Raw genomic sequence first — 12717 nt, forward strand, 5'->3', positions numbered from 1 at the left:
CCTGGGAATAATCCCGGGATAAATCCTGCTGGGACACCCTGGGGAACAGTCCCTGTCCTCTCCCATCCCTGCTGATCCCAAATCCCCCAGGATACCCCCCAGAGATCCCCGTGGAATGAGCCAGCGGCAGAGGGGCTTTATTGGGAGCACAGATTTGGGAGTGGGTGGATCCAGCCCCAATCCCATCCCAATCCCATCCCAATCCCGTGGGAATGGCACAGAGGCTCCAATCTCCCAGCTGTGGGTCTGTATCCCACTGGGAAGAGCCGGCACAGCCCCTCCCCCCATCGGGGGGATTCCCTACAAGAAGGATTCCCAGTCCTGATCCCTGGGATGCTGATCCCGAGGAACATTCCCAGCTGGGAATGCTCATCCCTGGTTGATGGCAGCAGTGAGATTCCCTATAAGGATTCCCAGTCCTGATCCCTGGGATGCTGATCCCGAGGAACATTCCCAGCTGTGAGCGCTCATCCCTGGTTGATGGCAGCAGTGAGATTCCCTATAAGGATTCCCGATCCCTGGGATACCGATCCCAAGGAACATTCCTGGCCGGGAACGCTCATTCCTGGTTGATGATGGCGCTGAGATTCCCTATAAGGATTCCCAATCCCTGGGATGCCGATCCCGAGGAACATTCCCGGCTCATCCCTGGTTGACGGCGGCGCTGTCCTCGCCGAGCAGCGCTTCCCGCTCCTCCTCGTTCCCGGTGGCATTCCTGCCGGCGGCATTCCCGCCGGCGGCATTCCCGGCGCTCCGGCGCGGCAGCAGGGCGCCGAGCAGGCCGTTGTAGAGCGCGGCGCCAGCCAGGAGCAGCGCGAATCCCGGGATTTGGAGCGCGTGGAAGCGCTCCCAGCGCAGCGCCAGGCTGAGCGCCCAGACCAGCAGCGTGCGCAGGCTGTCCAGCACCGTGCGCGTGGTCGCGCTCCGCTCCCGCGTCACGCTGATCCCGGAGAAGTTGAAGAAGGAGATGCTCCCGATGTTCCCCAGGAGCGCCGCCAGGATCAGGGGCCGCCGGCGGATCTGGCAGAAGGCGTCGGCGGGATCTTCCAGGACCCCGCGCGGGTTCCCGCTGAGCCGCCCCGCCGGGATGAAGGAGAGCGGCGCCAGCAGCAGCGCCAGGATGGTGAAGCCGAAGAAACCTGCGGGGAAAAGGGGCTGCTCCGGCTTTTCCGCGGATCCGCCGGCCCGGTAATTCCCGTTGCCGGGGTTTGGGAACGTGGCGGGAAGGGGACTGCGGACCTTCGGTGCCCACGGCGCGCAGCGGGTGGACGTCGTGGCTGAAGATGAATTTCTCCTCCAGCACCATCTGGATGGACACGATGACCTGGGCCAGCAGGATCAGGAGGTCACCTGGGAAACCAGGGAAAAGGCAGGGAAAGGAGGGAGGAGGAAAAGGTGAGGAAGAAAAGGGAATGAGGAGAAAAGGAAAGAAAACAGAGCAAGAGGGGGGAAAGAAGATCGGGAAGGAGGTGAGGAGGACAGGGAAGGAGGGGAGAGAAAACAGGGAAGGAGGGAAAATAGAGGAGGAAGAGAGGGAAAAGAAGGAAATGGGGAAGAGAAGGAAAAGATGAGGAAAAGGGGGAAAGGAGAAACGGAGGAAAAAAGAGCAGGAATGAGGGCAGGAGGACAGGGAAAGAGGGAGGAGACAGGGAATGGGGGATTGAGGGTGGGAAGAGAGAAGGAAAAGGGGGGAAAAATGAGGAAAAGGGGGAAAGCAGAGAAATGGGAAAAGAAGCCCAGGAATGAGGAGAGGAAAACAGGGAAGGAGGGAAAAAAATGAGGAAAAGGGGGAAAGAAGGAAACGGGGAAGAGAGAAGGGGGAGGGAAGAAACGAGAAGGAAATGAGGGGGAGAAAGGAAAGGAAAGAGGGAAAGAAACCAGGGAAGGAGGGAAAATAGAGGAAGAGAGGGGAAAGAAGCCCGGGAATGAGGAGAGGAAAACAGGGAAGGAGGGAAAAGATGAGGAGGAAGAGAAGGGAAAAGAAGGAAACGGGGAAGAGAGAAGGAAGTGGGAGAAGAAACGAGGGAAAGGAAATGAGGGGGAGAAAGGAAAGGAAAGAGGGAAAGAAACCAGGGAAGGAGGGGAGGGAAAGGGAAGAAGGGAGAGGGAAGGAAGTGGAGCAGGGAAAAAAGATGAGGAAGGGAGGAAAAGACAGGGAAAGAGGGAAAGAAGGGAAGGAAATGGGGAGGGAAACAAGGAAGTGGGAAGAAGACATGGAAGAAGGAAAAGCAGAAAAAGGGGGAAGTAAAGCCGGGGAATGGGGGAAAGGATGAGGGACGGAGAGAAGGTGGCAGGGAAAAGGGGGAAGACCAGGAATGGGGAGAAAGGAAAAGGGGGACAAAAGCCAGGGAAAAGGTGGGAAAAGGTGGGAAAGAAGTTCAGGAAAACATGGAAGTGAGAGAAGAGGAGGAAGAGGAAGCTGAGCCCCATGGTCCAGGGAAGCTCCAGGGATCCCGCTATCCCACGGAGTGATCCCACAATCCCAAAGAGTGATCCCACAATCCCACGGAGGCCATTCCACGGAGTTTTCCCGCCATTCCATGGAGGGATCCCACATTTCAAGGAGTGATCCTGCCATTCCATGGAGTGATCCTGCCATCCCAAGGAGTTTTCCCACCATCCCATGGAGCTTCCCCACCATCCCAAAGACTGATCCTGCCATTCCAAGGAGTTTTCCCACCATCCCAAGGAGTGACCCTGCCATCCCAAGGAATTTTCCCCCCTTCCCAAGGACTGGTCCCGGCATTCCAAGGAGTTTTCCCACCACCCCATGGAGCTTTTCCCCCATCCCAAGGACGGATCCCGCCATCCCAAGGAGTTTTCCCGCCATTCCAAGGACTGATCCCGCCATCCCAAGGAGTGATCCCCCCATTCCAAGGGGTTTTCCTGCCATCTTAAGGATGGATCCTGCCATCCCAAGGACTGGTCCCACCATCCCATGGAGTTTTCCCACCATCCCAAAGAGTGATCCCACCATCCCATGGAGCTTTCCCCCCATCCCAAGGAGTTTTCCCGCCATCCCAAGGACTGATCCCGCCATCCCAAGGAGTTTTCCTGCCATCCCAAGGATGGATCCCACCATCCTAAGGACTGATCCCGCCATCCAAGGAGTTTTCCCACCATCCCATGGAGCTTTCCCACCACTCCAAAGACCGATCCCGCCATCCCAAGGGCATCCCAGCATTACCGGCATACCGGTGATGACGTCGGCCAGCCCGTGCTCGGTGCCGCCGGAGCCGCGCAGATCCGCCAATCCCACGAGCGCCAGCCCCAGGATGGTGAGCAGAATTCCCAACCAGTGGCTCCGCTCCAGCTTCCGGCCCAGGAACGCCACGGAGAGGAGCCCGGTGAAGACAATGACGGAGCCGCGGAGCATCTGGAAGCTGGAGGCGCTGGTCATGTTCAAAGCTGCGGGGAAAGGGTGGGAAAAGTGTGGGAAAAGCGCTCGGGGCCTGCTGGAGACTCCCCAAAATTCCGTGGTTTCGGGAATTCTGCGGTCCAGCCGTCGAATGCTGGTGGGAAAAGAGGGAATTCCGTGCGGGTACTCACCCACGTACATGATGCTGGTGGCGGCCATGTCGCACAGGGCCGGGGGCAGGAACAGCAGGGGGTTGAAGGGTCGGGATGGGGCCGGGCCGGGATCCGCGCGGCGCCGATGGCGCAGGAGCAGCAGGTAAAACACCGGGAGGCAGGAAAACTCCCCCAGGAACATCCCCGCGGCCTGAGGGACACGGGAGCGAGGGAGACGGGGGTGGGTGTGGGGAACGGGAATGAGGGGGAGTGGGAATGAGGGGGATGGGTTGTGGGAATGTGGGGCTGGAAGGTGGAATGGGGGGCTGGGAACATGGAATGGGGGGATGGAGGCTGGAAGGGGGGGATGGAACATGGAATTGGGGATGGAAGGTGGAATGGGGGGGATGGAACATGGAATGAGGGGATGGAACATGGAATGGGGGGACGGAACAGGGAATGTGGGGCTGGAAGGTGGAATGGGGGCTGGAAGGTGGAATGGGGGGCTGGAACATGGAATTGGGGGCTGGAACATGGAACAGGGGGATGGAAGGTGGAATTAAGGAGATCGCCTGCAGGAATTGGGGCTGGAGCATGGAATGGGGGATGGAAGGTGGAATGAGGGGGATGGGCTGTGGGAATGGGGGGCTGGAACATGGAATGAGGGGATGGAACATGGAATGGGGGGCTGGAACATGGAATGCGGGGACGGAACAGGGAATGCGGGGATGGAAGGTGGAATGGGGGCTGGAACATGGAATGAGGGGCTGGAACATGGAATGAGGGGATGGAACATGGAATGAGGGGCTGGAACATGGAATGGGGGGATGGAACATGGAATGAGGGGATGGAAGGTGGAATGAGGGGGATGGGTTGTGGGAATGTGGGGCTGGAAGGTGGAATGGGGGGCTGGAACATGGAATGAGGGGATGGAACATGGAATGAGGGGATGGAACAGGGAATGTGGGGATGGAACATGGAATGAGGGGCTGGAACATGGAATGAGGGGATGGAACATGGAATGGGGGGATGGAACATGGAATGGGGGGATGGAACAGGGAATGTGGGGATGGAACATGGAATGAGGGGATGGAACATGGAACAGGGGGATGGAAGGTGGAATGAGGGGGATGGGTTGTGGGAATGTGGGGCTGGAAGGTGGAATGGGGGGCTGGAACATGGAATGAGGGGATGGAACATGGAATGGGGGGATGGAACATGGAATGGGGGGCTGGAACATGGAATGAGGGGATGGAACAGGGAATGTGGGGATGGAACGTGGAATTGGGGCTGGAAGGTGGAATGAGGGGGATGGGTTGTGGGAATGTGGGGCTGGAAGGTGGAATGGGGGCTGGAACATGGAATGAGGGGCTGGAACATGGAATGAGGGGATGGAACATGGAACAGGGGGATGGAAGGTGGAATGAGGGGGATGGGTTGTGGGAATGTGGGGCTGGAAGGTGGAATGGGGGCTGGAACATGGAATGAGGGGCTGGAACATGGAATGAGGGGATGGAACATGGAATGAGGGGCTGGAACATGGAATGGGGGGATGGAACATGGAATGAGGGGATGGAAGGTGGAATGAGGGGATGGAACATGGAATGGGGGGATGGAACATGGAATGAGGGGATGGAAGGTGGAATGAGGGGGATGGGTTGTGGGAATGTGGGGATGGAACGTGGAATTGGGGCTGGAACATGGAATGGGGGGACGGAACAGGGAATGGGGGGACGGAACAGGGAATGGGGGGATGGAGGCTGGAATGAGGGGGACAGAACATGGAACGGGGGGCTGGAAGGTGGAATGGGGGCTCCTCTGCAGGAGTTTGGAAGCTGGAAAGGGAGTTGGAAGCTGGGATGGGGGGGCCCCCTGCAGGAAAGCAGGGATGGAACATGGAATGGGGGGATGGAACATGGAATGGGGGGGATGGAAGGTGGAATGGGAACTCAGCAGGAAGAGGAGCTGGAATGTGGAGTAAGGGGGATCACTTGTGGGAAAGGGAGGCTGGAAGCTGGAATGGGGGGGATCATCAGCAGGAAAGGGGGGCTGGAACATGGAATGAGGGCTGGAAGCTGGAACGTGGAGCTGGAAGTTGGAATGGGGGGGACAGAACATGGAATGGGGGGATGGAGCATGGAATGGGGGGGATCATCAGCAGGAAAGCCAGGCTGGAACATGGAATGGGGGTCTGGAACATGGAATGAGGGCTGGAAGCTGGAACGGAGGACTGGAAGCTGGAATGGGGGGGACAGAACATGGAATGGGGGTCTGGAACATGGAATGAGGGCTGGAAGCTGGAATGGGGGGGACAGAACATGGAATGGGGGGCTGGAAGCTGGAATGGGGTTGGAAGCGGGAATGGGATCTCTCTCACTTGCAGGAATGGGATCGGAAGAAGGAATGGGGCCTCACCTGCAGGAGCGGGATAGGGAGCGGGAATGGGATCGGAAGCAGGAGTGGGATCGGGAGCGGGAATGGGATCGGAAGCAGGAGTGGGATAGGGAGCAGGAATGGGATCGGAAGCGGGAATGGGATTGGAAGCGGGAATGGGATCGGAAGCGGGAATGGTAGTGGAAACGGGAATGGGATTGGAAGCGGGAATGGTAGTGGGAATGGGAGCGGAAGCGGGAACGGGATTGGAAGCAGGAATGGGATCGGGAGTGGGAATGGGATTGGAAGCAGGAATGGGATCTCTCTCACCTGCAGGAATGGGATCGGGAGCGGGAATGGGATCGGGAGCGGGAATGGGATCTCTCTCACCTGCAGGAATGGGATCGGGAGCGGGAATGGGATCGGGAGCGGGAATGGGATCTCTCTCACCTGCAGGAATGGGATCGGGAGCGGGAATGGGATCGGGAGCGGGAATGGGATCTCTCTCACCTGCAGGAATGGGATCGGGAGCGGGAATGGGATCGGGAGCGGGAATGGGATCTCTCTCACCTGCAGGAATGGGATCGGGAGCGGGAATGGGATCGGGAGCGGGAATGGGATCTCTCTCACCTGCAGGAATGGGATCGGGAGCGGGAATGGGATCGGGAGCGGGAATGGGATCTCTCTCACCTGCAGGAATGGGATCGGGAGCGGGAATGGGATCGGGAGCGGGAATGGGATCTCTCTCACCTGCAGGAATGGGATCAGAAGCGGGAATGGGATCGGGAGCGGGAATGGGATCGGGAGCGGGAATGGGATCTCTCTCACCTGCAGGAAGGGGTGCTGGAAACGGTGCTCCTCCGTCCCATCGCAGCCCGGAGCACTGAAGTTGTCGGCCCACCTGGGAGGGACAGCAGGGATCAGGCATCGGGATCATCCCGAAATCCCAAAATCCCGCTCGGGGCTGCGCTCTGGGACAGCTCTGGGACAGCAGGAGACGCTGCCAGGGCCGGGATGTCCCCGGAGACGGTGACACCGCTGGGGCTCTCCCGGCCCGCCGCAGATCCTGGCTGGGATCCCGGGATTGAGTGACAGCCGGGAATGGGACACCGGGGATGGGACACTGGGAGTGGGACACTGGGAATGGGACACCCCATGTTCCAATGCTCTGGATCCTAAGGGACACTGGGAATGGGACACCGGGGATGGGACACTGGGAGTGGGACACCGGGAATGGGACACTGGGATGGGACACTGGGGATGGGACACTGGGAATGGGACACTGGGGATGGGACACCGGGATGGGACACTGGGGATGGGACACCGGGAATGGGACACTGGGAATGGGACACTGGGATGGGACAACGGGGATGGGACACCGGGGATGGGACACTGGGGATGGGACACCGGGGATGGGACACTGGGAGTGGGACGCCGGGAGTGGGACACTGGGGATGGGACACCGGGAATGGGACACTGGGAATGGGACGCCGGGAGTGGGACACTGGGGATGGGACACCGGGAATGGGACACTGGGAATGGGACACCGGGAGTGGGACACTGGGAGTGGGACGCCGGGAGTGGGACACTGGGGATGGGACACCGGGAATGGGACACTGGGAATGGGACACCAGGAGTGGGACACCGGGAATGGGACACCGGGAATGGGACACTGGGAATGGGACACTGGGAATGGGACACCGGGAATGGGACACTGGGAGTGGGACACCAGGAATGGGACACCGGGGATGGAACACCCCTGTCCCAGTGCTCTGGATCCCAAAGGACACCGGGAATGGGACAGCGGGAATGGGACACCCCATGTTCCAATGCTCTGGATCCTAAGGGACACAGGGAATGGGACACTGAGAATGGGACACTGGGAGTGGGACACCGGGGATGGGACACCGGGAATGGGACACAGGGAATGGAACACTGGGAATGGGACACCGGGAATGGGACACCCCTGTCCCCACGCTCCGGATCCAGCCGGGAATGGGACACCGGGAATGGGACACCAGGAGTGGGACACCGAGAATGGGACACCCCTGTCCCAGTGCTCTGGATCCCAAAGGACACCGGGAATGGGACACCGGGAATGGGACCCCCCTGTCCCCATGCTCCGGATCCAGCCGGGAATGGGATGCCGGGAATGGGACACCGGGGATGGGACACGGGGAATGGAACACTGGGAATGGGACACGGGGAATGGGACATCGGGAAGGGGACACCGGGGATGGGACATCAGGAATGGGACACCGGGGATGGGACACTGGGAATGGGACACCGGGGATGGGACACGGGGAATGGGACACTGGGAATGGGACACCGGGGATGGGACATCGGGAATGGGACACCGGGGATGGGACACTGGGAATGGGACACCAGGGATGGGACACGGGGAATGGAACACTGGGAATGGGACACGGGGAATGGGACACTGGGAATGGGACACCAGGGATGGGACACAGGGATGGGACACCGGGAATGGGACACCGGGAATGGGACACTGGGAATGGGACACCCCTGTCCCAGTGCTCTGGATCCCAAAGGACACCGGGAATGGGACACGGAGAATGGGACACCCCTGTCCCCACGCTCCGGATCCAGCCGGGAATGGGACACCGGGAATGGGACACCGGGAATGGGACACTGGGAATGGGACACCCCTGTCCCCACGCTCCGGATCCAGCCGGGAATGGGACACTGGGAATGGGACAGCGGGAATGGGACACCCCTGTCCCAGTGCTCTGGATCCCAAAGGACACCCGGAATGGGACACCGGGAATGGGACACTGGGAATGGGACACCGGGGATGGGACACTGGGAATGGGACACCGGGAATGGGACCCCCCTGTCCCCATGCTCCAGATCCAGCCGGGAATGGGACACCGGGAATGGGACACCGGGAATGGGACCCCTGTCCCCACGCTCCGGATCCAGCCGGGAATGGAGGCTCCCCCAGCCCTTCCCCCCTCCCAGCGCCACCCGCTGAGGGACCCCGGAGCCGTGAGCGACGCTGGATCCCCGGCTGGAGCGGTCCTCAAGCCCTGATTTGGGGCAAATCCCCCTTTTTTTGGGTGCTCCAATCCCCCTCTGGATAAACCTGGAAGCGGCACCCTTGGGATGCGGATTTCCCGTCCCCACGGACCCCAAGTGTCCCGCAGCCCCCCCCCCAAATCCAGCCGGGAATGTCCCCGATCCCCAAGGGGACCCGAGCGGTGCCCGGGCCGCCCCTTCCCATCCCGGTTTTCCGCCAATCCCGAGGGATTTGGGGCTGACTCATTCCCGGCTGAGCCCCCGGGGTGTCGCAAGAGGCTTTTTTGGGACCTCACGTGTCCCCTCCAGGCCCTGCTCGGCCCCCGCGCCTCAGTTTCCCGTTCCGGGGCTCCCGGGCTCCAGCGGCAGCCTGGGATCGGCTGGGATCGGCTGGAATCCCGCTGGGATCCGGGTGGGATGAGCCGGCCTGGCCGGTCCGCCTTGCCCGGGAAGATTTTGGGATCACCGAGGGCTGCGAATGGCGTCACTCCAGCCCTTCCCGGGATTTTGGGGTGCGGGAGGAGCCGCGCGGGGATCCGGGGCGGCTCCACCCCCAAAAGACGCCGGAGACCCCCCCCCAAATTCCTTCCCCAACCCCAAAAAGGAGCTGGATCCCCCAAAAGGATCCCCCAAAAGGATCCCCCAATCCCTACCGGCGCCCCGGACCCGCCCCCCCGAAGCGAGGTGGGGACACCGAGGTGACCCCAAATCCTTGCCGGTGGGGGGCGGGGCGGGGACCGAGCGGGGACCCGGGGGGGGGGGGGGGTTTGGTTGGGGGGGTCCCGGGGATTTTGGGGTCGCCGCGGGACTCACTTGGCCGCCAGGGTGTTGATGGAGCCGGTGAGGAGCATGAGCGCGGCCAGGCCCAGCTGGTACCGGGACCACGCCATGGCCCCCCCGGCACCGCCACCACCCACGGACGCGCCCACCGGGAAAAGGCCGCGCCCACCGGGAGAGAGCCACGCCCACCGGGAAAAGGCCGCGCCCACCGGGAGAGAGCCACGCCCACCGGGAGAGGCCGCGCCCACCGGGAAAAGGCCGCGCTCACCGGGAGAGAGCCACGCCCACCGGGAAAAGGCCACGCCCACCGGGAAAAGGCCGCGCTCACCGGGAGAGGCCGCGCCCACCGGGAAAAGGCCACGCCCACCTGGCGTGCTCCATTGTGGAAGCCACGCCCCCCCGCGGGGTTTGGCCACGCCCACCGAGCAATGGGCGGGAAGCGCGATGTAAATGAACCCCCTTCATTTGCATAGCCACGCCCACTCCCCCCCCCTTGTTTTGCATACCCGCGCCGCTGCTGCTCCGGTGCCGCCGGTGCCGGGGATTCTGTCCCGGGAATTCGGTCCCGGGGATCCTTTGCTGGGAATTCTGTCCCGGGGATTCTGTCCCGGGAATTCCGTCCTGGGAATCCTGTCTTGGGACTTTGTTCCGAGGATTTTCTCCCTGGGAATTCTGTCCCAGGGAATCTTCCCCAGGATTCCGTCTTGGGAATTCTGTCCCGGGGATTCTGTCCCGGGGACTCCGTCTTGGGACTTTGTTCCGAGGATTTTGTCCTGGGATTTCTGTCCTGGGAATTCTGTCCCAGGGAATCTTCCCCAGGATTCTGTCTTGGGAATTCTGACCTGGGAATTCTGTCTCGAGGACTCTATCTTGGGAATTCTGACCTGGGAATTCTGACCTGGGAATTCTGTCCCAGGGAATCTTCCCGAGGATTCTGTCTTGGGAATTCTGACCTGGGAATTCTGTCCCAGGGAATCTTCCCGAGGATTCTGTCTTGGGAATTCTGACCTGGGAATTCTGACCTGGGATTTCTGTCCCGGGAATTCTGTCCTGGGAATTCTGTCCCGGTGACTCTGTCTTGGGAATTCGGACCTGGGAATTCTGACCTGGGATTTCTGTTCCGGGGATTCTGACCTGGGAATTCTGTCCCGGTGATTCTGTCTTGGGAATTCTGACCTGGGATTTCTATCCCGGGAATTCTGTCCCGGGGATTCTGTCCTGGGAATTCTGACCTGGGATTTCTGACCTGGCAATTATGTCCTGGGAATTCTGTCCCAGGGAATCTTCCCGAGGATTCTGTCTTGGGAATTTTGTCCTGGAGATTCTGTCCCGGGGATTCTGTCCCGGGGATCCACTCCCGGGAATTCTGTCCCGGGAATTCTGTCCTGGAGATCCCCGTCCCGGTGATTTTGTCTCAGGAATTTTGTCCCGGGAATTCTGTCCTGGGGGTTCTCGTCCCGGTGCTCCCATCCCGGTGATTCCCGTCCCGGGGCCGCCGTTCCTCTGTCGCGGGTCCCCCCCGTGTCCCCGCGGGCCCGGCAGGTGGCGCGGGCGGAGCGGGGCCGGGATCGCCGGGAGCCATTCCCGGGATTCGGGACCCGCAGGACCCGCCCGGGATAAACTCGGGATAAACTTGTCCGGGACAAACCTGCCTGGGATAAACCTGACCAGGATAAACTCGGGATAAACCTGCCTGGTATAAACCTGACCAGGATAAACCTGACCAGGATAAACCCGAGATAAACCTGCCTGGGATAAACCTGACCAGGATAAACCTGACCAGGATAAACCTGACCAGGATAAACCCGAGATAAACCTGCCTGGGATAAACCTGAGCAGGATAAACCCGGGATAAACCTGCCTGGGATAAACCTGCGATAAACTCGGGATAAACCTGTCTGGGATAAACCTGACCAGGATAAACCCGACCAGGATAAACCTGACCAGGATAAACCCGGGATAAACCTGCCTGGGATAAACCTGCCTGGGATAAACCTGACCAGGATAAACCCGAGATAAACCTGCCTGGGATAAACCTGACCGGGATAAACCTGACCAGGATAAACCTGACCAGGATAAACCCGAGATAAACCTGCCTGGGATAAACCTGACCGGGATAAACCTGTCTGGGATAAATCTGACCAGGATAAACCTGACCAGGATAAACCCGGGACAAACCTGTCTGGGATAAACCTGACCAGGATAAACTCGGGATAAACCTGTCTGGGATAAACCTGCGATAAACTCGGGATAAACCTGTCTGGGATGAACCTGCCTGAGGTAAACTTGGGATAAACTCGGGATAAACCTGTCTGGGATGAACCTGCCTGAGGTAAACTTGGGATAAACTCGGGATAAACCTGTCCGGGATAAACCTGTCTGAGATAACCCTGTCCAGGATAAACCCGGGATAAATCTGCCCTGGATAAACCCGGGATAAACCTGCCTGGGATAAACTTGTCTGGTATAAACCCAACTGGGATAAACCCGACGGGGATAAACCTGCCTGGGATAAACCGGCCCAGGACAAACCTGCCCGGGATAATCCCAGGCAGCGGCGCCGTCCCCCCGTTCCCCCCCCCGGGCCTGACCCGTAGCCGGTGATGAATTGTTGTTCCTGCCCCTTTCCCAGCCCTTTCCCAGCCCTTTCCCAGCCCTTTCCCAGCCCCCTTTCCAGCCCTTTTCCAGCCTTTTCCCAGCCCTTTCCCAGCCCTTTCCCAGCCCCTTTTGCAGCCCTTTTCCATCCCCTTTCCAGCCCTTTCCCAGCCCTTTCCCAGCCCCCTTTCCAGCCCTTTTCCAGCCCTTTCCCAGCCCTTTTCCAGCCCCTTTTCCAGCCCTTTCCCAGCCCCCTTTCCAGCCCTTTCCCAGCCCTTTTCCAGCCCTTTCCCAGCCCTTTCCCAGCCCCTTTTCCAGCCCTATTCCAGCCCCCTTTCCAGCCCTTTCCCAGCCCTTTTCCAGCCCTTTCCCAGCCCTTTCCCCGCCCTTTCCCAGCCCCTTTTCCAGCCCTTTTCCATC

At 60.2% G+C, this 12717-nt stretch overlaps 1 protein-coding gene across 1 annotated transcript; it reads right to left on the reverse strand.

Moving 5' to 3' along the window:
- Nucleotides 1-120: 120 nt before the first annotated feature.
- Nucleotides 121-10050, reverse strand: SLC35F6 (solute carrier family 35 member F6). Its single transcript, XM_048298158.1, has 6 exons — nucleotides 9736-10050; nucleotides 6712-6784; nucleotides 3550-3721; nucleotides 3196-3408; nucleotides 1240-1350; nucleotides 121-1139 (listed from the first exon to the last, which is right to left on the reverse strand). Exons 1-6 carry the CDS (start codon nucleotides 9810-9812, stop codon nucleotides 643-645), a joined length of 1143 nt encoding a protein of 380 aa, XP_048154115.1. The 5' UTR covers nucleotides 9813-10050; the 3' UTR covers nucleotides 121-642.
- Nucleotides 10051-12717: the final 2667 nt, after the last annotated feature.

This window comes from Corvus hawaiiensis, chromosome 3 (assembly GCF_020740725.1).
Source record: "Corvus hawaiiensis isolate bCorHaw1 chromosome 3, bCorHaw1.pri.cur, whole genome shotgun sequence".
NCBI classification, from domain to species: Eukaryota; Metazoa; Chordata; class Aves; order Passeriformes; family Corvidae; genus Corvus; species Corvus hawaiiensis.